Source organism: Artemia franciscana, unplaced genomic scaffold (genome assembly GCF_032884065.1).
Source record: "Artemia franciscana unplaced genomic scaffold, ASM3288406v1 Scaffold_1985, whole genome shotgun sequence".
Classification (NCBI taxonomy): Eukaryota; Metazoa; Arthropoda; class Branchiopoda; order Anostraca; family Artemiidae; genus Artemia; species Artemia franciscana.
In genome coordinates this window covers 27615-51522 of record NW_027063048.1, presented here as the reverse complement: position 1 = coordinate 51522, position 23908 = coordinate 27615, and the positions used below count along the sequence as shown (strand labels likewise).

Sequence of the window (23908 nt, the reverse complement as noted above, 5' to 3'; positions counted from 1 at the left end):
GTGAATTAACATAGACAGTGAAAGAACCAGACTTGAGCTCTGCTTATATATTACGTGACGTAAATTCATATTAAATATTGAAAAGTCAACAAAGCAGTAGTAAATGGTATTTCTGAATGAAAAACTCATTAACTATGATAAATATTGATCCACCCTTTTTTTTAGAAAGCCTTGCACGCTTGATTCTTCGCCGTCATTTCACGTTTTAGTTTCTGAATTGTTGACAAATGTTGATAGTGATGATTTTAGATGGTGAAAATGATGGTTATATGTATTTACACATGAACCTAGTTCTAAAGGACTTGTTTAAGTGTGAAAGGTTATACTTAAAGCAACGTAATTTATGCAATTGGCATAGAAAATCATTTAAACAGTGCTGAAGCAGCTTAAGTATTCATATCGAAAGGTGAGGTTAAGCATAATCCTCATTCTGCACATAAATCAAGTATTAACTGAAATTAACTTTTTCTACAATTGGGTTGAAATGCCCACTTAAGAAGGCTTTTTCTACAGTTATCATGACTTGACTTAACAATTCCCACAACAGCTCAAATATTGCCCCATATCTATTGCCTTCAACAGCTCAAATATTTATCTCAAGATGTAGTCTTAAGCGTCTTCCGTCCAATATACGTAATTTTCTATTCTAAGTAGCTAGATTAGGCTATGTGAAGTATAACCTTTCCAACATAAACAAACAATTTCGCGCTGGGCTAACGTAAAAATCCATAGAATCATCATAACCATCACCTAGAAGCATCACAATCATGAGAAGCAAACTATTTAGACCTTAAAAAACGGAAGAGAGATGAAAACAAGCTCCTGACCAAGTTTTAAAGTCTTCCCAGGAACAATTTTTTAGTTTGCTTTCAAAATTTATTAATTATGTAATTTTGCTGCTAAAATGTTGATTTCTTCATAAAGTACCATAAAAATACATAACTTACAATTCTAGGCACAGCTCAAGCTTATTCAGCACTCCACAGTTCCGTTTATGTTTTTAATATTTTCTGAACCTCACAAGCGTCGCCGTAAAATATCAGCAATGATTTTTCAGAGGAGTAAGTGCATATGCTTCGCCTGCTTTCCTCTTTGGGTGGTTGAGTGTTTTATGCATTCATGAGTTATACATACCTACATTTGGAAAGATCCTCTATTGACGCCTTTGGTTTGTAGATCAACATATTCATAAAAGACCTAAAATTAACAGTTGAGCTGTTGTCATTACAGTTATATTTTTTGCAATTGATCTTAATGTTGTGAATTAAAAAAAATTATTCTTAAACTAACAAACTCCAAACGAAATTAATTACAGTAATTAAAAGCATACTGCTTATTTATTGTAATTATAACTAAAATTTTTTATAAATAATAATTAATTATGATTTACCATATAATTTGACAATTGAATTACAATTAATCTAATTTGATTATGATCAATTGAAATAATTAATTATAACCAAAACAATTATTATATTCACTGAAGAGAAACTAAATACCAATATCAGAGTTTTTTTTATTATTTTTGTTAAAATTAGCAGTTCATCTTCAAGACTCCTTCTTAATTTCAAAGTTTTAAAGCACTTACTTACTGTGTATTTACATTAACCAATATTGAAGAGATGAGCTTGAAATTCCCATCAAGTACATTCTTGCTCAAGTTAGACCAATCAGCTAGCTACTGATAAAAAATAGTGAAATAATAAAATCACAAATACACAAATGAAAATTTATTACAGTGCCAAGTATAAAAACGCAAAATATATGAATAAACATGGAATAATATTCAGAATAAGCTGTCTCCTTCTGTAAAGTTAGTAAGCTAGATTGTTCGACATCTTACTCATCAAAATAAATTTTTCCCGAAAAAGGTAATGCTGCAGATGAACTTCTGGATGAAAATAGCACTCTGATAGTAAAAGTCCAGAAATAAAAGAAAGTCCAGAAGTAAAAGTCCATAGTCCAGAAATAAAGAACAATCACAATAAACACACACACACACAAAAAGTACAGGATATTGTTTTATACGGAGAATTTAAACGAAGCCGTCAACGCTCGCTATAATATCTTACTTGTTCCTACTTCTGATTTAAAACAAATTACTAATTTCTTAGTTAGTTACACAGAATTTACCTAGAAAATACCGCTTTTATTATTTCGTATCTTTACACATATAACAAAACTTATTACGAAACAGATTATATACAAATGTTGGTAACCCTACACAAGACTACTTCTGAGAAGGAAACGCTATACCAAAAAAAAAAGTGAAACCATAGAATTTTCCTAATAAAGTTTTTCAAAATACAATCTTCTCTACCGTAATTTAGTCCCCTCCTCCTAATGAGACCAGACAGGTCCCTTAGTAATATATTTCCCTACTCTTCTTCGTTGCAGATAAACTGTTGCGTCTGCGTAGAACTGACATTTGTTCTTTATTGCTCTGTAGCATCAGGTCATTGTGAACAAATTGGATCAATTAAATAAATATATCATTTATAAACAACTACAAAACGTGGATTAAAATGGGAGGAAACATTAAAAATCTTATTAATACAACTTCATGTGTATTTTAAAGCAAGAATTTTTTTTATAGTGTCTTTTGTAGTTTTGTATAAAGCCAAGGGTATCATGCCCCATTAGAGGAGCTGGCAATTGCCATTGCAGGGAAGATTATATTCGGACAGACCGTTCGTTTGAATTCAGTGCTACCGTTCTTCTTATTATTAAATATAAAAACTATTTTTTTTAACTGCAAGTAAGGAGCGACATTAAAACTCAAAACGGACAGAAATTATTCCGTATATGAAAGGGGTTGTCCGCTACTCAACGACTCAAGAATGAGTATATTCCCTTGATTTTCTAACCCATACAGAATTTTAACAATATTGTCGCTTTTTATAGATCAACGAATTGAACATTCAAGTCAACGACCTCCGAGGCAAATTGTAAGTATTGTAATTATTTCTATCCTTGCATGTTAAAGCTCCTCTTTGAATCAATATTGACTGAACCCTCAAAACAGAGCACCTATCAAAATACAAACAGCCAGGATAAAGTAATCGGATAGTTTAAAGACTTAAAGATAATTTACGTAGTTGAGAAATTCCAACGTTCCTAAGGAGGTATAGTCTCTGCTAGACTATTTACTCGCATTTAAGATAAAATTTTTCTTCCTGTTCCATCGAAAATGAGAGAGAAGAGGCATAGAGTGCAAGTTCTACTTCAAATTTGCTAAGCTTCTGTTACGAGTTCCTCCGTGGACCTGGAACTCCTATTTCATGAAAAAATTAGTTTTTCTGCCCCGTGTGCTAAGTTAGCTGAGCTGAATGTACACATGTGCAATAAGCAAACTGGCCATGAATGGCAAAACGTTGTTTTTTGACGTGGAACTATTTTTGTTTGTGTTTTAGAATGTAATTACGACATGTTGTTTCTTTTGTTTTTTCTTTTTTTTCAATTAACTCCATCACTTCATTATTTTATATGATGGGTTATAAATAAATTCATACATACATTTATGGTGACTGCAAAATGGCAATACCACTGAAATTGAAGTAAAAGTGAATGAAAAATCAAGCATCTATTTACCAATTCAAGTATTTTAGGACAAGGTGTTATGGTAAAAGTCCAGTATTTTTAATACGATTTCAAAAGTTTTCATTTAGTTGCCTGGCCTCAGAAAATTCAAGTTTGTAATGCAGAATATATTACACATAATTAAACTATAGATAAAACAAGAAAAATAGTTCTGATATAAAGCCAAAAAAATAAAAGTTACAAAGAAAAATGTTCTACTTCAGGCTGATGCCTCGTCAGTAATTTTTGTGGGTTGCTGGGGGGGGGGGGGGGCAGGTTTAACGAAACAGCTGGTAATTTTTACCGACCAAGATTGATATTTTGGTAAAACTTGTCATAAAAATTAGTTAAATTACAAAACAAGTGCTTTGAAAGAAACAAAAAAAACAACTCAAACTTCGTGCTAAAATTTGACTTTTTTTTTACCGACAGGCCAGCCACATTGTAGTAACACATATAAATAAAATTCAATAAAATACAGCTTTTAGATGATAGGACTGGTGTCTTATTTTTGGAGATCTTGATAGCATTAGAAATTATTTCATGCCATTTTGTGTGTTCAATACTCCTTTGTCAGATTGTATATATATATTTTGTTGCCAATATTTGTAGGGAAATAGTAACAATTGCCTCTGCGATTCTTTATCTATATCTTATAAGGAAATTTTACTATAAATAATTTCCCAATTCAATATGTGCCCTCTTAACCCCGTTGCTCTTTACTCTAGGATTTGATCTTTTTTCCCTTTACTTCACAAGTGGACACTCTACAATAAGAGTGATATAACAAAATGTATTATTTATTTTATCATAATACCTCCAGAATTACTCATATTTGTTTGAAACAAAAAGATTTTGAATTTACATGTTTTGAAAAGTAGTTGGTAAATAATGCGCTTACAGTTACAACCTGACTATATTTTCTACGCTCAAAAATATTTTCCTAAGGCACAAATTTTAGTGTGTGGAATGGGGAGTTGGCGAAAGGGCGCGTTCGTTCTCATGTACAGCAAAATTTCTGTTTATTTTAAGTTTCAAGGTTGCTCTTAGCTTTTATTTGAGAAACATTGTTCCTGCCTGTTATAATATAAAACACACTCGAGAAGTGAAGTTTAGTTAATGGCAATGGAAAAAAAATATGATGAAAATAGAATACGGTAATTTATTAGCAGAGTTGTGAAAACTACAACTGGGAAATATGCTCCATGAACGCAGTGTTACAGTTCCAAAAATATTGCTTCTTGTAAGAGTAAAAAGTCATGGTGTGTCCATTGACACAGTGTTTTGTTTTGGGCAACAACCCCTTATCCTGGAAAAATATTATTGCCTGTTCTTCGGTGTTTGGTAAATCCCAAATCTTAAGTTGAAATCCGTGGTGAGACACTATATTCTATCACTAGTCAAAGCAAAAAAAAAAAAAAAAAAAAAAAACAGTATCCTCAAGAATCGCGTTAATAATGAACTAAAATGAACTAGGTGAAGAATCGAGTTAATAATAGACTTTTCTTTATCTTTGAAGCGGTCAGCCGACGTCAAAGCCCCCAATTTAATAATTCACAAATGGACTAAACAATTTTACTAATATAGTATTCTATTTTTGTCTTATTTTATTGTCACCAAACTTCACTTCTCGTGGGTTTTTTATATTATAGTTAAGTATCCTTTCTTTAAATTTGTATTCACTTATAGCATAATATCATATTATGGCTCTCGTAAAGGTGAGCGGGTACAGGACATTCACGTATGGGGAGAGCGGGACTCCCTCTGGTCTTTTTGGTCACCTGGTAAAAAAAAAAAAAAAAGTCAGTAAATTCTGACACCACTAAAATTCTTTGTTCGGTTCAATAGAGACCACGAAAATACTGACAAATTATCTACAGAAATTTCGAACTTAGTTGGTAAAAAACACAGTTTTGCCAACTTCTGTCGTGATTTTACAGATGGTGCCACAATTTTCCATTTGGTTAAATAAACAACATTGTAATAGTGAGATGATATGTGCCAATATCTAAATCTCGGTTGCTAAATGCAGCGGTTTACCGACTCGTGCAGTGATTTTATGTATTGTATTCAAAACAGACATTATGCAAATTATTGACTAGAAACAGTCAGTAAAAATGACCAGCCAGTCGGTAAAATCTCTTGTTCCTCCCCCCAACATTTTGGCTAGTAACGACACTGAGTGGGACTAGCTTCCCCTCTAACAATTGCAGTTTACTTTGATTTAATTTCTTAACAGTGCCTAGAAAACTTCAGCTGTTTCTTACAAATCACATTCCTTAAAACATTGTTGGGGTGTCAAAGATGAATTTCAGGTTCATAGTTTTGGTATTTTTCAAGGAGTATTCTTCCAATAAGTATTGCCCTTGCTATATTTCTTCCACCTCTCCTCCTTGGTTCAAATAATCGTATGAAGATAATATTTTATTTTAAAGTACATTTATTTCTACAATAATAGAGAATCTGCCCCCCCCCATAGCACCCATACAGGATAGATTATATCTCCTCTGTATTTACTTTGTAATTACTTAAAATGATCACTAGAGTTTTCAATTTCCGTTGATATTTTACAGCCACTCACTTTAAACTATAAGAAAAAAAGAAGAAAAAGCAGCAACAAATAAACACACAACTATAATGGTCCTTTACAAATTTTGTATTATTTTAGGTACGGATTCTTATCACCTGCCCTGGGTTAATTTTTAATTCTCAGACATGCGTCATTAAATAGTGTGGGTTTTATCAAGATCTCCCCACTTTTTAGGGTGCTTTCCACCTTTTTTCTTAATTATCAAATTTTATTTGTATTAATAAATTTTATAACTAACTTTTAACTTAGTGATCTGTAACTCATTAGTATTGAAATCGCTATATCGCTATTGAAATCAAGTATTTGAAATCGCTGTACAAAGTAAATTATTTTGATGTATTTATTTTTATAAAAATTTCTTTTTTAGTATTTCAGCTAAAATTGAGACTGGTCCCTTTTAAAAACCATTTTATTGTTTAATGCTATTTTTGGAACTTCAGGATTTTCCAAATATTATAACATACATATCTACGCTTAACCTAGTCTAAATTATACAGAAGTTTATTTGAAAGTCAAGGCAAGTTGACAGAACTGAGACCCATAATTTTTGTTCATTTTTAGTGTCAAACCAACACTAAAGAAAGTTTCAAAATATGAGAATAAGTTTGCAAAGCTACAAAAGAAGGCGGCTGAATTTAACTTCCGCAACCAACTTAAGAAAGTCAAAAAGAAGGAATTCACTTTGGAAGAAGAAGATAAGGAGGTAATCAATATTTACACTTAATTTATTTCGATTCTGAAAAAGTAACAAATACTTCATTTATTCTATGCTTGAAACACACCAACAACATTATAGGAGCTCTCAACAAATGCTTAAGACATGAATGTATTTCTAAACACCTATCCCTAGAAATGAATAAGCAGAATTGGCATTTTATGTCAGATAAAATGGTAATGGCCTTGTAATTGATGCAAGGGTAATTTTTTGTAATAGGAATTCAAAATATTTTTCCAACAGTTATGTCAAAATCAGACTTACACTACTACTCCTCCTGAAATGATTATTTTGGATCTAGAGATTGACTCAACTAAGTAGACTGTAGCTACATAGATTATGAAGTTGTTATTAAGTATAACGGAGGCTATATCTCCAAATTTTTCAGGTTTTCCTGGATTCCCCCCATCGAAATTTTGTTTACTGAAATTGTTTCCAGAAATTAAGGTTCATAAATAGAGAACGTTAACAATCAATACAAATTGTTAATTCGGTGAGATTTCTGCCAACACAAGTTTTTTTGTTTTTTTTTTAGTATCTGGCAAACTCTGACGCAGACACCTAAGTATTTATAATATTCTCAAACTGTTCAAAGATTTTCTTTGATGTCCATTATATCTAACAGTTCGTGGTAACGAACTGTAGTAAGGAGCGACCCGGCTCAATAGTAAATGAAACTCTAAAAAACGTAATTTTGATGCTAAAAGATACATCAAAGGAATCGAATTTTCATATTGATTTTAAATATATAAGTTTCATCAAATTTAGTCTTTGTCATCAAAAGTTACGAGCTTGAGAAAATTTACCTTATTTTGAAAAATAGGGGGAACGCCCCCTAGAAGTCATATAATCTTAATGAAAATCAAACCATCAGAGAACTCTATAGCAAAAATTTCAATCTCCTATCTAAAAAAATGTAGAATTTCGTATATTTTGCCAGAAGACAGATCACGGTGCGTGTTTATTCTAAATAATTCGAAGTTTCTTCTTGCCAAATTCTTTTGTTATCAGAATCCCTATTGACATATTAGGGATGCCTGAACAATGCTTTTCTTTGGCTCTGGCAATTTCATTTTTGTCGCTTTGTGTGGCAGTTTTGTCAAACAGAGGTTCGAAGCCTGAGGTCAGTCTGATTTGCTGATTTTATTCCAAAGAAAATTGGGGTATATACTTAGGTTCTAAGAAGTACCAAAAACATTTTGTGTTCTATGTTAAATGTCATGTAGTTTTAATATTGATATGTTATTGATATAATTATTTTTAGATTAGATAATACTTTATTGACCAAGGGCTGTAACGAGTCCCTAAATCTGAACTGGTGTTCCAATCTGCAGACATAAAAAACGAAACATCAAGCACTAAATGGCTACTCTTCGGTGCTTGGGTCCTACCTTCTTGGGTTTGAAGTTGAGGCAGCATCTTCCTGACGTTGGTATCCAGGTATCCGAAAACAGAGATGAAAATTACTTTTTTTGTATCCTGGAAAATCATTAGAATTATAAAGAAAGCATGATAGTTCCTCTATGACTACAGGTATCCATGTGTCATCATTTGCTGGAATTGTGCAATTTTACCAAGAGTGGTGCAATTATGCCTCAGTGGCAACGCTGGTTCCGAGATCAGCAAGTTACTACCATGAGTTTAGATTAAAGGAGCACCCACTTGATCGTTGAGACCCGATTTTAGTGATAGCAGCGTGAAGCATAAGCATTAATTGAAATTTAAGGGGCTTAGGCCTGAAGGATGCCCCCCCTCCCTTGCACAGGAAGCATATCTACGAAAGAAATTATCCAAATATTTGACGAATTAAGTTGTTTTCTCAAGAAATAGCTTTGTTGGTGAAACTAAAACAAAACAAAAAAAGATTCCTCGCTATCAGAAATGTTTTTAGGAAGATATTTTGACCAGCCTATCCTATTTATCACAGTAACTAATATTTCAAATTCAAATTACCGCAAAATATGAGAATATCTACTTTCACGGTTGTTTCTTGGCAAGGCAGCACAGGGCTCACATTCTTAATTTTTTCCCCCACTCAGATCTGTTATTTTCGTCCATCTTGGCTCTTAGATTTTTATTTCTTAGTTTGGACATGTCCTTTTAGATCCTATCCAAAATTTGAAAAAAAATCGTTTCACCCCTTTTAAAATTCTAATAAAACATGCAACACTTTTAAAAGGCCCCAACCAGTATACTTTAATTATAGATTAACTTGCCAATGAGCCCATCGGACAGCGTTCATAAGGAACAAACTGTTACGTATACCCTGGTGTGGTGACTAAAGAATCGAAAGTTCAGCCTTCTCCTTGATACAATACTCTAAATTCATTCCCCCCTTCAAAAAAAAAAAATTTTAACTGTTCCTAAAAGTTTCGACTAGGTCCTTTTGCCGTGGGACAAAAAAGGGTATAGCTACCAAAATGTGTATAATATTCATCATATTTTACCTGTAATCTCTGTAATGAGATGTATTCGCTTATCTAATGCTTTTGGGCATAAAAAAACATGCTCTTTTGATAGCATCCAAAAATTACTGACTCTGATTGCAGAAATATTTCGGAGAAACTGTTACCCGTTGTATAGCATCACTTGATTGCTTCAGACTACTGATTGGCTACGTCTAACGGACACTGGTCAATTTGACTGCGATATTTAGTTGAAACTTCCAGCACTTTTTGGGAGGGAGAGATAGTAGTGGTGGTAGGGGAGTTATAATTCCATGTATTGGGGCATAAAACTTTATTTTTTTGTAGTCCTCGCAAAAGAGTTTACGCTTTGTTTTTCTTTTGTGACTGTCATCTGACATTTGTTTTGGGTAGTAATAATGCAAAGACGGCAAGTAGGCTAATAAACATTTTCGTACTTTGTTGTGAAATGACAAATAGTTGAAGATACTACAGAAGGATTTTATCATCAATAAACACACGTAAAAAAGCTTAGTTTTTTTTTTTTTTTTTTTTTTTTTTTTTTTTTTTTTTTTTTTTTTTTTTTATGAAGATATAGAATATCCAAATACAACCGACTAAAAAAGGCTTAATTACAATTTGAGAGAGTGCTCAAATTAATCCAACAGCCCAAAAGTCTTCTTCAACAAACCAAATTAGTCTCCTCAATAATTTTTAAGTAACAATAAAATAAAAATAATATGTACAAAGAACAATCCACCCAAAGACCCTAACAACAACAACAGCAGCATCATACGGGTCTTTTTTTTATAAATGCATGACAATGTAAAGTCATGCGCATTATAATCCTGCCCCTGTTGTATTTCAAACAAGCAATAATAAGAAGCGTATGTCATATTTTTTGTTGTTCTTGTTGTAAGAATTTCTTTGTTTTCTTAGGCTGTGACCATATCATATTAACATGTGTGTTGAGAACTAGAGTAGCATCCATAGTGGGCAAAGTTACTTTTATTGCTATATAGCATTAAAAACGCATTAATTACATAATTGAAGATCTTAACAGTGTTCAAAAATAGTAGAAACTCTTATATTTGTTTTAAAATATTTCTTTTCTATTTTTCAGAAAAAGCCCGAGAGGTCCAAAAAACCGGGCGATGAAAAGAAAGTAACTGAAGGCGAATCAGGAGCCCCGGGATCCGAAGACGCCGTACCAGTTGAAGCGGCCGCCTAGTCCATTCAACATCATTCAATCCCTTTGCTCCCACCCCTACTCCCCTTTTTGTTTATTTATTCTTAGTTTTAGTGTGTCCACAACTGGAAGAGCCTGACCTTTACCTCGGACTTTCTTTATTTCTTACCTAGATGACCTAGATTAGAATAGAAAAAGGTATGTTTCAGCAAGTTTGAAATGCAATATATTAACGCTTTAAATACTTATTTTCAAGGTACTAGACTTTATTTCTTTTCATACTAATTTAAATATTTAAATTGCTAATTTTCACTTTATTTCCTGCTTTTAATGTTAGTATAGCCCGTTTTCTAACCTTTCTTCCACCCTTCATTTCGGTCCCGGAGGCTAATCTACTAATAATTTTATTTATTTTATTCCTTTATAGCTTTTATTTACGATTCACATTTTTAATTTTATTTAATGTTTTGTTTATAACATTCCTAACCACTTTCATCTGTAATTCTTGTAACAAGCTTATCTTGTCTTTACGGATTACAATTTGGCCTGAAGCAGGGACGTCTTGGAGACGGAGCAGTTAGAGATCGCTGCCCTCTCATATTTTTAATGAGACAAGAGCTATCGTAAAATTTTCACAAGAAACCGTGAATATTTCATGTAGTAAATCATCGTGAAGTGGTGTCCCTGGCCTGATAGGCATTCTGTATTTTCGTAATACTTTTGATGTCTAATGGGTCAGAAATTTTAGTTGATATATTTTGGTTGCTCTAAATTGCGATGATACATTTGAGATCTTATCGCCAAACTTCCTAAGCTACTTTAGCCGCCCAGAAGCCAAATTGATTATGTCCGCAAAGTGACCATGAATTTTTTTTTTTAATAAATATGTCGCTGGTTTATATTATCAAACATCTGGTAAAGATATTCTTCGGCTCATTTCTTTCTTTGTTGCTTTGGGTTTCAAAAAGCTATTTAAATAAAACGCTATATAATATAATGCAACACTTTAAATAAGTCGAAAAAGACTAAACAATAAAGAAATAAAACAAAGGACACAGTAAATTAACATCTATTACCAATAATTATTTTTTTTTTAATTAGCTTCTAAAAATTGTCGGACAGTTTTTCTTTTTCTTTTGAGTATAGAATGCTGAGAATGAACAATTTGGCTTAACGCAAAATTCTTTAAAATGTAAAAACATCGAATTAATCAATTTGTCTCCTGAACGAGTCAAATGAAGTTTTTTTTTTATCTCTTTGTTAGTGGTGATAAGATGATGATAACAATTTACCTACTGTAGACTTTCAAAGGTATTTTGCTTGTAGGCATATTTTCAATGAACTAGTTTCATTCTATTTTATTATGGATAAAAACATTGTAATTGTAGACAAGGGGGGGATAATGGCTTATCTCTATTTCAGAAAATTATTAGATTATTTCTGTTCTTTTAGAGCATGTGTCTAAAAAAAAGTGACTTAGTGTTGTAACGCTTTCGTTTTGATGTTTTATAATAGATTAATTAAAAAAAAAGATTAAAAACAGTTTTTTGCTCATCGAAAAACAAACTTTCCTGAAAAACATGTATTGTGTTATAGATACATAAAGTTCATAAAAACATGAACTTTATGTTATAGATTGAATGCTTTCGTTGCTTTCAAGGTTTTCTGCAGTATTTTTGGGCTTTAATTGCATAGCTTATTAAGAGGGCCTGGAGGAGGAGCACGCGGGAGGTATTCTTGCAAACCTCCAGTTAAGGATTTTGGACCATAATTGTTACAATGATAGCGTTTTATGTTTCAAGATTTAAGTGGTGGCACCAAAAGACTTAAGAAGTGGCATCAAAAGTGCTGTTTTTCCTGCTTTATCTCACTTACGGATGATAGAATTGTTAAAAATCACGTAGACATGAGTAAAAGTTTTCAAATGACCCATTAAACATCACTCTGAAAAGTTCTGGTAGTCCACTAGCCCCAGCTTTCCCATTTGAAACATGGCACCAAAAGTGCCGTTTTTAGTGTTATTTTGTAACTTGCAGATGGTGTAATTTATAGGGAGGAAGCAAGTATGAGCAGTATTTTTTATATGAGCTATCAAAAATCTATCTAAGATGTTCTGGTAGCCCACTTATCCCATCCCTCAAAAAATGGTATAAAAAAGTGCATTTTTTTGTGTCATATGGGACTTGACATTGCAGAATTTATATAAACCACGTACATATGAGAAATAGCTTTTGAATGAGCTCTTCAGGATCTCTCTCTGATGGTCTAGTAACCCGCTAGGCGTGTGAAAAATAAGAAAAAAAAAGACTGTTTTAATATTTTTCAACTTTTAGTTACTAGGGCTGTGGTTCACTTTTTAATAGATTGCAGCTAATTCTTCAACGCTGACAAAAAGTTGCAAATTTTCCCCAGAAACTAGTAAACACAGTAAGTATATAAAATATACTAGTTGGTAGAATTTGTAAAAACTTATTCAATATAAGCAATAGCTTTCATTTGAGCCATTAAACATCCATCTACGATTGTGTGGCAGCCTGCTAATGTTTCAGTAGCTTACTGATGATCAGACGGTTTATGAAGCTTACTAAGGGGCCTTAGAGGGGGAATGTACGGGAGTGGTTCTTGTAGATCTCCACTTAAGGGTTTTGGAGCATAACTTTTACAATGGCACTTGTTTTTTACCTCAGTAATTTTCCACTTAAGAAGCGGTACCAAAGTGTTATTTTCAGTGCTTTTTAGCATTTACTAATGGGAAAATTGATAAAAAAAAAAAAAAAACACACTAATGTATGAGCAATAGATTTTAAATGAGCCATTACTCTTATAAGTTCTGCTAGCCCAATAGCTCCAGTTTTTCCAGTTTAGACACGGTACCAAAAGTGCTGTTTTTATATGAGAAATGGCTTTTGAGTGAGTCTATAAGCATCTTTCTATGATGTTCTGGTAGCCCACTAGGCCTGTTGAAAAAAAAAGAAAAAGAAAAAAAAAACAAACAAAAAAACAGGAGACAGATCAGTGATACCGATGAAAAAAAAGGGATTTTCCTTGTTGTTCAAGGAGGGGGACTGTAATTTCCCTGTATAAGGTTTTCTGTATATGGAGATTACCTGTATAGGGTAAACTCCAGTTAAGGGATCTGAACCATTAAATTAGTACCTGTTTTCTACTTCAGAGCTTTTCCAATTAAGAAGTGGCGCCAAAAGTTTTGTTTTTAGTGCTATATCGTACACACGAATGGTAAAATTGATAAAAATGCACTAATATATGAGCAATAGTTTTCAAATGAAAGCTAACAAAATAATAATAAAAAAGTCATTTTCCTTGTTGTTCAAGGATAGGGACTATAATTTCCTACTATAATAAGGTTTTCCTTCATAAGGGTTTTCCGATAATAAGGTTTAACTATAATAAGGTTTTCCTCCATGCTGATTCTAATGATAAACTTTTGATATTGATCTGATGCCATTTTCGAGGGGCTTCAGGCCTTTTTTCGACATAACTGTATCGCAATAAGCTTTTACTTTTAAGACGAACCGAATAATAGTTACCATTCGTGAGTCAGTGTCATAGGAAATTTTTTCACTTGGCAGTTTTTTTTCAAAACGCGTTTTTTAACTTTTGGTTGCTCTTTACTTGGTTACAGCTGCTGCTACAACCATGACCATTTTACTTGTTACGCTCACATTTACTTAAGTAAAAAAAAACAATTCAGTTAACAGTCAATTTGGGCTCAAACAAAGGTGTATCTAGGGGGGATGTTACCGGTTTTAACCCCCTCCCACCGAATTTTTTATTCGACCATTGGAAAATTGCAAAATATATATTAACAAGTTTTGATACGTTTTGTAAAGTTTTTTGTAAGCTACATGCCCCTTCGGTACAAAATACCGAAAATTTCAATAGTTTTGATTGCATAGAACATTATTGAAAGTAATTTAGTCATTTTTTGAAGAAAAGCAGTCATATTATTGAATTCCAGGTATGAAAGATATTCAAATATATTGAAATTAAAAATATTGTGCCCGAGTTTTAGAATACAGTGAATTGTGCTTCTTCTTAAACCTTAGCGTAAATTTCAAAGAGGTTCAAGAATTTGTGGAGAAGGTCTAATGATAATGAAGGCAGTTTTTCAACTGAAATTGGACTTTTCCTAATTTTTCTTGGTGCTCATTTTTATGGTTTTATGATTTTCTAGGAAGGAGAAGGCGCGGAAGGTGGTGCAGAAGGTGCCATTGAAGGAAAAGCTACGTTAGAAACTGCAGCAGAAGATTCACCTGCTGTAAGTTATTCACTGAACCAGTTGTAAATAGTTTTGTTGCATCAAATTTATGCCTAAATATTAACAGGAAGAGGGATAAATATCATTTTTATACAGCTAGAATATAAGAATTCCAATGGGAGACAAAAAATATGTTCCTTCTCAAGATGGTAATGGTAATCCCTAGAGTTCGTGATTAAATTTGTACGAATATCATAGGACTTGCACAGGCTCAATCAAATTTATGCCCGATATTGCCATGTGCAAAAGCCTAAATTGAAATTCTCAAAATGTTCAATTTTAATATAAATCTGATGATATTTGTATAAACGGAAAGTGTAATTACACTCTTCATCGAAAATTTAGACCATGGATTAATAGTGAAGAGTTTGAAATAGTTGCAAAACATCCAAAACCCATTCCAGTCTAGTAATTCATCAAAGTTAGCTGATTTAGCAAATATAGTTTCTCCTAGTCTTAAAAACTACCTCTTTAGTGTCACACTATTGTTTTCTTCAATTAAGTCCCGGTAAAGATAATGTTTAATTTTCTTTAACTATCAAGGGTAAAAAAGATAAAGGAGATACAACATATTATTTCCTGCTTGAACTGTAACACTCAAAAATGAGGATATACAATACTTCCCATACTTGTCATGGGTAACACAGCTTAGATACCAATATAGTTATGAAAAATCGATTTATTTTTGGGACACAGTGCGCGGTAGCGATGCTAGCGACTGGAAACAGGAAACTGGCAACACAGCTTAGATACCAATATTGGTATCTAAGCTGTGTGTGCAATAAAACAAAATTGCGTTCCTGCCTATGGTGTTGTAGTACAATCTACGTGTCGGAGTGCGGGCTTGGAGGAGGCGCCAAGTTCAGAGCTCTGTACCAAAAGCTTCTCATGGGCAAGGTGGGAGTTTTCATTACTGTATTGGTATCTAAGATGTGATAGGTAGATACCACAGTGCAAGTAATTAGGATTCCCCTTCGTGCGTTTACGATGATTTTAGGGTTGGGTAGGAGTGTAAGGCTGGAGAAAATACCAGAAATCGGAGGATCAGAATGAGCATTAATTTGGGACCTTCTGCATAGGATATCTTTACTCCCCATCAGAATGGCTTGTTTGAACTTATGTAGGAGAAAGGACTCGAAAGGAGCATGAGAACTTACCTTGACCCTATATCATTTTTAAAGCCCTTTTGGTATTTTTTAGATTTTTTTAACTCTTTGTGCTTTGGTGAGAGTGTAGTAAAAAGGCTGGACAGGCAAACATTAAATGAGATCAGACAAATGATGTGACAAACTTTAGGAGATGTTTTTGTGGGGGAGGTATTTTTGCAAAATTTACGAGAGAATAACAGCTTCGATAGTGATTTTGTCAACATGTGGATACCAGCTTAAACCAGAACTAATAACCCCTCATGAGTATTGGTTTTTCGAAACTTCTATTTTTTGTTGAATCCAAGGGGAGGGGGTGGAAACACCTCTTGGCAAGATGTTTCCAGATCTGCAGTCAACCATCTTTGAGAGCGTATGGTGAAAATCTGCGATGAAATAAAAAGTAATGTGGAATAAATGCTGCCAAAAAATCGAACAAGTATTTCAGAATATATGAATTAGGAACATCTTTTTAAATATAGTTAAAATTTAAATTTTCCCATTAAAAAAACATACAACTAAATGATTTTTTATTACTGCTATTAACACTCAAGGAGCATTTTCTGTCCTTAAATACAAAAGCTCTATTGGATTGATAATTGGAATTTGGGTAGCGCCAAAACAGCTGTAAGATTTTTATATGGAGAATCTGGTCAGAATGATCTTACTCATGTTAGCGTAGCCTAAGGTACCATTAAAATCAAGTTGTCATCAATCCATGGCTCATGGGAGAAAAATCCAGGACAGATAGCTGAGTGAAAGCCTTGACAGGAGTATGACCGCTGAGTGAGAGATTATGGCTAATCGAAGAAAAAGCCATAACAGAGCTGGCATAAGCCTTTTTCAGGAATGTGTAAAAATGATGTCACTTTCACTTGTTGACAGATAGTCTATCATCCATCCATCCATCTTAGGGCAGAACTAAGGTTCTGCCCTAAGTATGATTGAGAAGCTTAAGGATGATTGAGATTTTTGGGTTGACTCATGACGAGAAATGTCGACTGGACTTGTATGCAAAGGGGGGGGGGGGGAATACCTTTGATTTAGTAAGACGTATTGCTCTGATGATCTAAAGGCAAGATGTAACCTAAGTTATAAACTATAAAAGGTTTATTGAAAATCCAATACATTTAGCTGTTATTTATATTGATAATCAAAATAGAAAATTATTCACAAATCAATGTTTAATTTGTAGACTTCTTAAGTTGTATTTCTAGAAGTAATTTTGTTTAAAAATTAATTAAGCTAATCTCTGCTAAAATGAAAGGTAAAAAAAGATGTATCTAAGCCAACCATGGTTATAGCAAAGCTACAACCTGCTAAAACTAAATAGTTAGAAATTACTGGTAAGTTTTCTTTCACACCAAAAGGTAGATTATAGATTCGTGCGAATTTTCACCTGTATTATTCTTGCTACAAATATCTGAACCAAAGCCCAAAATATAAGCTCCCCCTAAACTAAAATCATTCACCTATCGGTAATTGTCCAAAAATAAAGATACCAATAGCTTATAGATCTATAAACTGGCCTTTAGGTTAGATAATATTTACCTGCTTTGTCAAGAAAATTTGATTAAAAATTTCAGAATATGTACTCACTTTGATGTCTTGTTAGTGAATCTTAAATCTGATATTTCCAAGTGATGAAACATATTCATCATAAAAGTCTTGTGGCAGAACGGCTTTGACTCAATAATTATGCAGAAACCTGTAACTAGATCCTTTTTTACTCTCTTGAATAGGATTTTATGATCTAAAATACTTTTAGTTCCACTGGCTTGATATACCAGGCTTCTTCATAAAGAATGATTCATCCTTCGATAGCCAACAGTCACCTTCCAAAAGCAGTTATTAATTAGAAGACTTTTTAGCTAATTTGGTTGGAGACTCTCATGTCGTAATATATGGCGCCATTTTGATTCTGGAGTTGTTTTTACTTTATGGTAGGATAAACCAGGGCTATAAGGATATAATTAGTGTTGATAATATTCATGAAGTTTGATACAAACCTAGGAATAGGTATTTCGGTTGGGCCTCCTAAAAATAAACATCAAGGAAAGAAGGTTGTTTCTCCTGACAATAATGATGTAAAATACAACACTCCCTGGTGCTTTTTGTTTCTTCAATTGCTACTTTCTCCCCTCCCTGTTGGTGTCAATGCTCAGATTAAAGGCTCTCCTCAATTAAAATCCGAAATAAAGTTTTTTTTTCCAGGCTGAATCAGGGGAAGGTGCTCCCGCTGTGACACCAGCAGGAGAAGAACAACCCCCAGCTGAAGGTGAAGCTGCACCAGTAGAAGGTAATTTATATATTTTTAACATTAAATACTAGGTCTATGTATTTTAACAAATTCGGAAAATTTAGTAGGAGCATATTATATTTATGACAAAAAAATTATAAAATTGAACTATTACAGGGGCATTAAATTTTCTTTGACGCTGAAATTAAGGGAAACCATAGGCAGTGTTTTCAAAAAAGTTCAACAAATCCAATAGTTTTGTAGAATTCATTCCACAGATCCTTGAAATGGTGTGAATCACAATAACATGCACAAAAGTATGAGGAATAGGATCAAGAAACCTTAGTCTCGGACAACAACTAATGCCTTGGCTTAGCTTCTCTCTAGTCTTTATTTTCCTTCTTTAATAGACGATAATAACATATTTCAATCTTCACTTAAAACCAAAGGAGAAGAAAACAAGCAAAATACATATTTTAATTTATGACTTGAATCTGTTCTACATTAAATTTGGTTAAATTCATTAAATTTTCAACTTAAATTAAATAAGTATTCTAGTACCATTATTGAGCGAATAAGGATTAGAGGTTTAGAGGTTTAGAATGTTAAACATTTAGAACCTTTCCCTAAATAGTCCCTGAATCGTCGCAAGTCACAAGGAGCACACTGTGCCAGTATTTCTAAATCTTAGGATGGGAGAGGAAAAGGCTCCAAGGCCTCTCTTTGTGCCTTTCCGTCATACACATTGAAAATCCTTGAAGGACTTAAATCTCAGCAAGGTATAAAATATCTAGTTTCTGTTAATGTGCATTTATTAAGCTCTGTCTTATATACTCTTAAGCTCTCACAACATAAGCTCATGAAGCTCTCTGTCTTATTCACAACATAATTTTGACCCTTGGTTGTGGAATTGAATGAACCAGGTCTCTCCTAAAGACAAATTTCCGAACCTTCTGCCATTCTGGCATATTTATCTACTGTCATACGGGGCTGAAAGTGCGCAGAGCTTTGAAGGGGAGCCGAGTTACCATCCGTTAGATTATGGTCCTTAATGGGGTATTAGAAATTTTAATTTGCAATTGGTTGATCTCTATCCCTAGTTTCCCTGGCCATTTGCTCAGCGGGACCAGGCTGGGAATAATATGCACGGGAGACACAGAGCTTTATGCTGAGTCAACGTGAATGCACTGTCTATGGTTTTTGTCCGTTTTTTTTTTTTCTGAATCCAAGGGATCGTTGATAGTTACTTTTCTTATCAAAGGTGTTTGTTTTAACTTCATACATGTGTACATGTTGCAATCAAATAGTTCGTGGTAACGAACTGAGTAAGGAGCGACCCGGCTCAATAGTAAACGAAGCTCTAAAAAACGGAATTTTGATAGTAAAAGATACATCAAAAGAATCGGATTTTTCCTTGGAGGAATATGTCATGGGGGAAGAGAAATTCAATGAAGGAGGCGCAGGATTTTCTAGCATTATTATAAAAAAAAAAAACAAAGACAAATTAAATGTGACAAAGTTTTTTACAACTGAAAATAAGGAGCAGCATTAAACTTAAAACGAACAGAGATTATTACGCATATGAGGGGTTTATCTCCTCCTAAATACCTCGCTCTTTATGCTAAAGTATTTTTAATAATTTCAACTATTTATTTTACGGCCTTTCTGATTCAGGGGTCATTCTTAAAGAGTTTGGCCAAATTTAAGCTTTAGTGTTAAAAGTGAGGTATTAGTGAGGGGACAAACCCCCCTTATATACATAATAAAAATATAAGAATATAAAAATTCATTACGTAAGTTAATTCTTAAGTTACGCATATTTTTTACTAATAAAACCGTTCGTTAAAAATTAAAAGTTCTAGTTGCCTTTACACGTAACCAAAAAATTGGAGGGAAAGTAGGCCTCCTCGCCCACCCCTTTTTTTCTCAAAATCGTCTGATCAAAACTAAGAGAAAGCCATTTAGCCAAAAAAAGAATTAATATACAAATTTCATTTTAATAATTTATGTGCGGAGAGCCAAAATCAAACATGCATTAATTCAAAAACGTTCAGAAATTAAATAAAAAAAACTATTTTTTTTACTGAAAGTAAGGGGCGACATTAAAATTTAAAACGAACAGTTATTAATCCGTGTATGAAAGGGGATGTTCCCTTTTCAACGCCCCGCTCTTTACGCTAGAGTTTTTAATGTTTAATAAAGTAGAGTTGAGAGAAAGAGTTAAGTTGAGAGGGTGGAGTTGAGGGGAGGGAGCTATGTGGGAGGATCTTTCCTTGGCGAAATATGTCATGGGGGAACAGAAATTCAATGAAAAGGGCGCAGGATTTTCTAAAATTACCATAAAAAAAACAATGAAAATATAAACATGGAAATTTTTTTCAATTGAAAGTAAGGAGTAGCATTGAAACTTAAAACGAACAGAGATTATGTCGCATATGAGGGGTTCTAAAAATAGTTTAGCATAAAGAGCGAGGTATTTAGGAGGAGATAAATACCTTGCTCTTTATACTACTGCTACTACTACTAATAACTCACTGCAGTACCAAGCCGCCTGAGGCCAACACAGCTACGCACGCTCCTCCTCCAACCTAATCTATTTAAAGCCTCCCTCTTTACACCCTCCCAGGAAGTTCCCATTTCCTTTAAATCCTTATTTATGACATCCTCCCAACCCAGACAAGGACGACCTGCTTTCCGTGTAGCCACAGACGGTTGGCCAAAAAGGACAATCTTCGGTAATCTGTCATCCTTCATCCGTAGAACGTGGCCTAGCCATCTCAACCTTTCTTTCATTATAGCCCCAGAAAGCGGGATTGAACCACACTTTTCGTACAACCTACTGTTTGAAATACGGTCAGTCAGCCGGGTACCCAGAACAATCCGTAGGCAATTTCTCTGGAAACCGCATTGTTCTTCCCTTAAAACTTTGTCTACCGCATGTCTCAGTCTAAAAAGTATCATATTACTCAGTAATTTGCTACCTACAGAGACCAGACTAATGCCTCGATAATTCCGACATTCACTCTTGTCACCTTTCTTATACAGTGGTTTAATTAAGGTTTTCCTAAAATCATTGGGTACTTCCCCTTTTTCAAAAATCATGTTCATAATCTTCAGTAGCTTATTCCTAACCTCAGAGCCACCATATTTAAGGAACTCATTAATCATACTATCAGCACCTGGGGCCTTATTATTTTTTAATCCTTCTAGTACTGTCGCTAATTCTTCCTCACTAAACAAATCTTCCTTCACATCCAAGGTATCACAAACTTTTTCATTTTCATCTGCTATAGTATTTTTAGTAATTTCAACTATTTATTCTACGGCCTTTCGGATTCAGTGGTCATTCTTAAAGAATTGGGACAAAACTTACGATTTAGTGCAAAGAGCGAGGTATTAACGAGGGTAAAAACCCCTCATATACATAATAAAAATTTAAGAATATAAAAGTTTGTTACGTAAGCTAACTCTTAAGTTACGTATATTTTTTACTAATAAAAACATTCGTTAAAAATTAAAATTTATAGTTGCCTTTTTATGTAACCGAAAAATTGCAGGGCAACTAGGCTTTCCCCACCCCTTATTTTTCAAAATCGTCTGATCAAAACTAAGAAAAAGCCATTTAGCCAAAAAACGAATTAATATGCAAATTTTATTTTAATAATTTATGCGTGGAGAGCCAAAATCAAACATGCATTAATTCAAAAACGTTCAGGAATTACATAAAAACGTACATTGCAAGGGATTGCGGAGGGCACAACCCATTTCTTATACGGAGTAATTTCTGTTCGATTTAAGTTTTAATGTCGCTCCTTACTTTCAGTTAGAAAAACTAGTTTTTTTTATGCAATCTTTATTAAGAGGGATACTATACACAGTTTCCAAGGAAACTGGTCTCATATATTTTTTATCGATATATTGTAAATTCTCTAAGATGGGAAAAGGAAACAATATAATAAGTATCTTATTAAGGGGTGGGAGCTTTTCCCTTTCCCCTCTCTGTAGAGATAAGACTCTGTGCTATTACATACCAGTCCCCAGTAGTTTGAATAAGGCTTAGAGGTAATAAGCTAGGCAAAGCTTCTTTTAACAGACAATCTAAATGCCTTGGGACATTAATTCCTAATCGTGAGAGACTCAGTAAAGTATTTTGATAAATTTTCCTTTCATGTAATTTTGGCCATTTAGAGCCGAATTTTGATAAAAAAAAACGCATTTCGAAAAAACGCCGAAGTAACAAAATCATATAGAGAATTATTGGAAAAATGCAAAATTTTCAGACAACAGTTGCGATGGGGGGGGGGGGGGGGCGTGTAAATTTCCCCTGGTCACAAAATACAACTTTGCAAATCAGAAAGCGATTTTTAAGAAAGTAGCTTTATTCATGTAAAAATGGACTAGGTGAATGAATTTTAACTTTAAGCTTCCTGTATTCTTAACTAATATTTCAACTAGGTCTAAACCCACCACCCCCAGCTGAAGGCGAGACAATGCCAGCTACCATAGAGCAGCCTGCTCCTGATCAGTCAGCTTTAGACCAACCTGCTACTGAAGGTAATTTGTTTATGTGCAACGAATAAAAAGGATGAAATTAAGTGTCGTCATAGATGCTGTTTGTACTCTTTGTCTGTCAGTCTAGATTTTGATCAACCTTGTAATCTCGTTTTCTAGCCTGTAGCTCATACATCAAATATTTTTTTTTTTGCAATTGAAAGCACTTAAACGTCAATTAAGTCTGAGGCAAGAAACTGAACAGAATGGTCAATACTTATAGAGGCTGCCATTTTTAGACAATAGATGCCATTGCCTAAAATGTTGATCTTGAAACGCATGATATGCGGCGTACTGTCATTTTTATTTCCATTTTGTGCAATTGCTTATATTCTGTCAAAGCTTAGGATTTGCTTTTTACTTTTCTTTTTATTTTATTACTAACTAAGCTAAGTAAATAAAATCAATTTTAAGGGTTCATCCACTGAAGCTGCACCAGCAGATGGAGAACCAGCACCTACTCCTGAATCAACTCCTGATGAGGCAGGTGAAGTACCAGCAGCTGATGCCCCTCCTGCCGAAGCATCACCTGCAGAAACACTGCCTGTAGAAACAGTACCTGCAGGAGCAGTACCTGCAGAAGGAACACCTGCAGAGGCAACCCCCGTTGAAGCAACACCTATCAAACCAAACCCTGCAGAAACTGCGCCTGAAGCTGCCGCGGAAGCCCCGGCTGAAAGTTAAGTGGTTACTGCTGGTTGTGGATGCTATCTGGCGCTTTAGGTTTCATGTTTTTTTGTATGTGTTATAATTTTTGTGAATGGAGTAAGCGATATCTAAGAAATAATAAATGTTAAAGGATTTGTTTCCGATTTTATGTATATCTTAGGATTCTATGTTATATAATTAATCAAAACCTGTCACTGTATAACTCCTATCAATATTTTTCTTTCTGATAATTTGGGCTAAAGATCCCAATTTTTAGCTTCCGAATAGCTGAAGAGACGAACAAATGAACTACATTTTCCCCTATACTGACATTGCCAATTCATGTTAGATAGCTTCTATACATACATTCTTGGGCCGTGGTTTGTCTTCTAATAGGTTGCAGCTGCCGCTGCAACCATGATTAAAATTAAACTATTACATACAAATTAAATCGTAAACATGATTTCTTGGATTGTTGTATAAGGTACTATATATATATATATATATATATATATATATATATATATATATATATATATATATATATATATATATATATATATATATA

The 23908-nt window shown here is 33.7% G+C and overlaps 2 protein-coding genes across 2 annotated transcripts; both read left to right on the top strand.

Annotated features, from left to right (window-relative positions):
* Positions 1-2904: 2904 nt before the first annotated feature.
* On the top strand, positions 2905-18209 carry LOC136042779 (troponin I-like; the record flags this gene model as incomplete). Its single annotated transcript, XM_065727731.1, has 5 exons — positions 2905-2948; positions 6731-6872; positions 10413-10676; positions 14674-14757; positions 18117-18209. Coding segments are annotated over 3 exons (294 nt in total), but the record flags the coding sequence as incomplete, so codon positions are not given.
* LOC136042778 (skin secretory protein xP2-like) lies at positions 11364-23376 on the top strand. Its single transcript, XM_065727730.1, has 5 exons — positions 11364-11393; positions 14674-14757; positions 18117-18201; positions 22597-22695; positions 23123-23376. Exons 1-5 carry the CDS (start codon positions 11364-11366, stop codon positions 23374-23376), a joined length of 552 nt encoding a protein of 183 aa, XP_065583802.1.
* Positions 23377-23908: the final 532 nt, after the last annotated feature.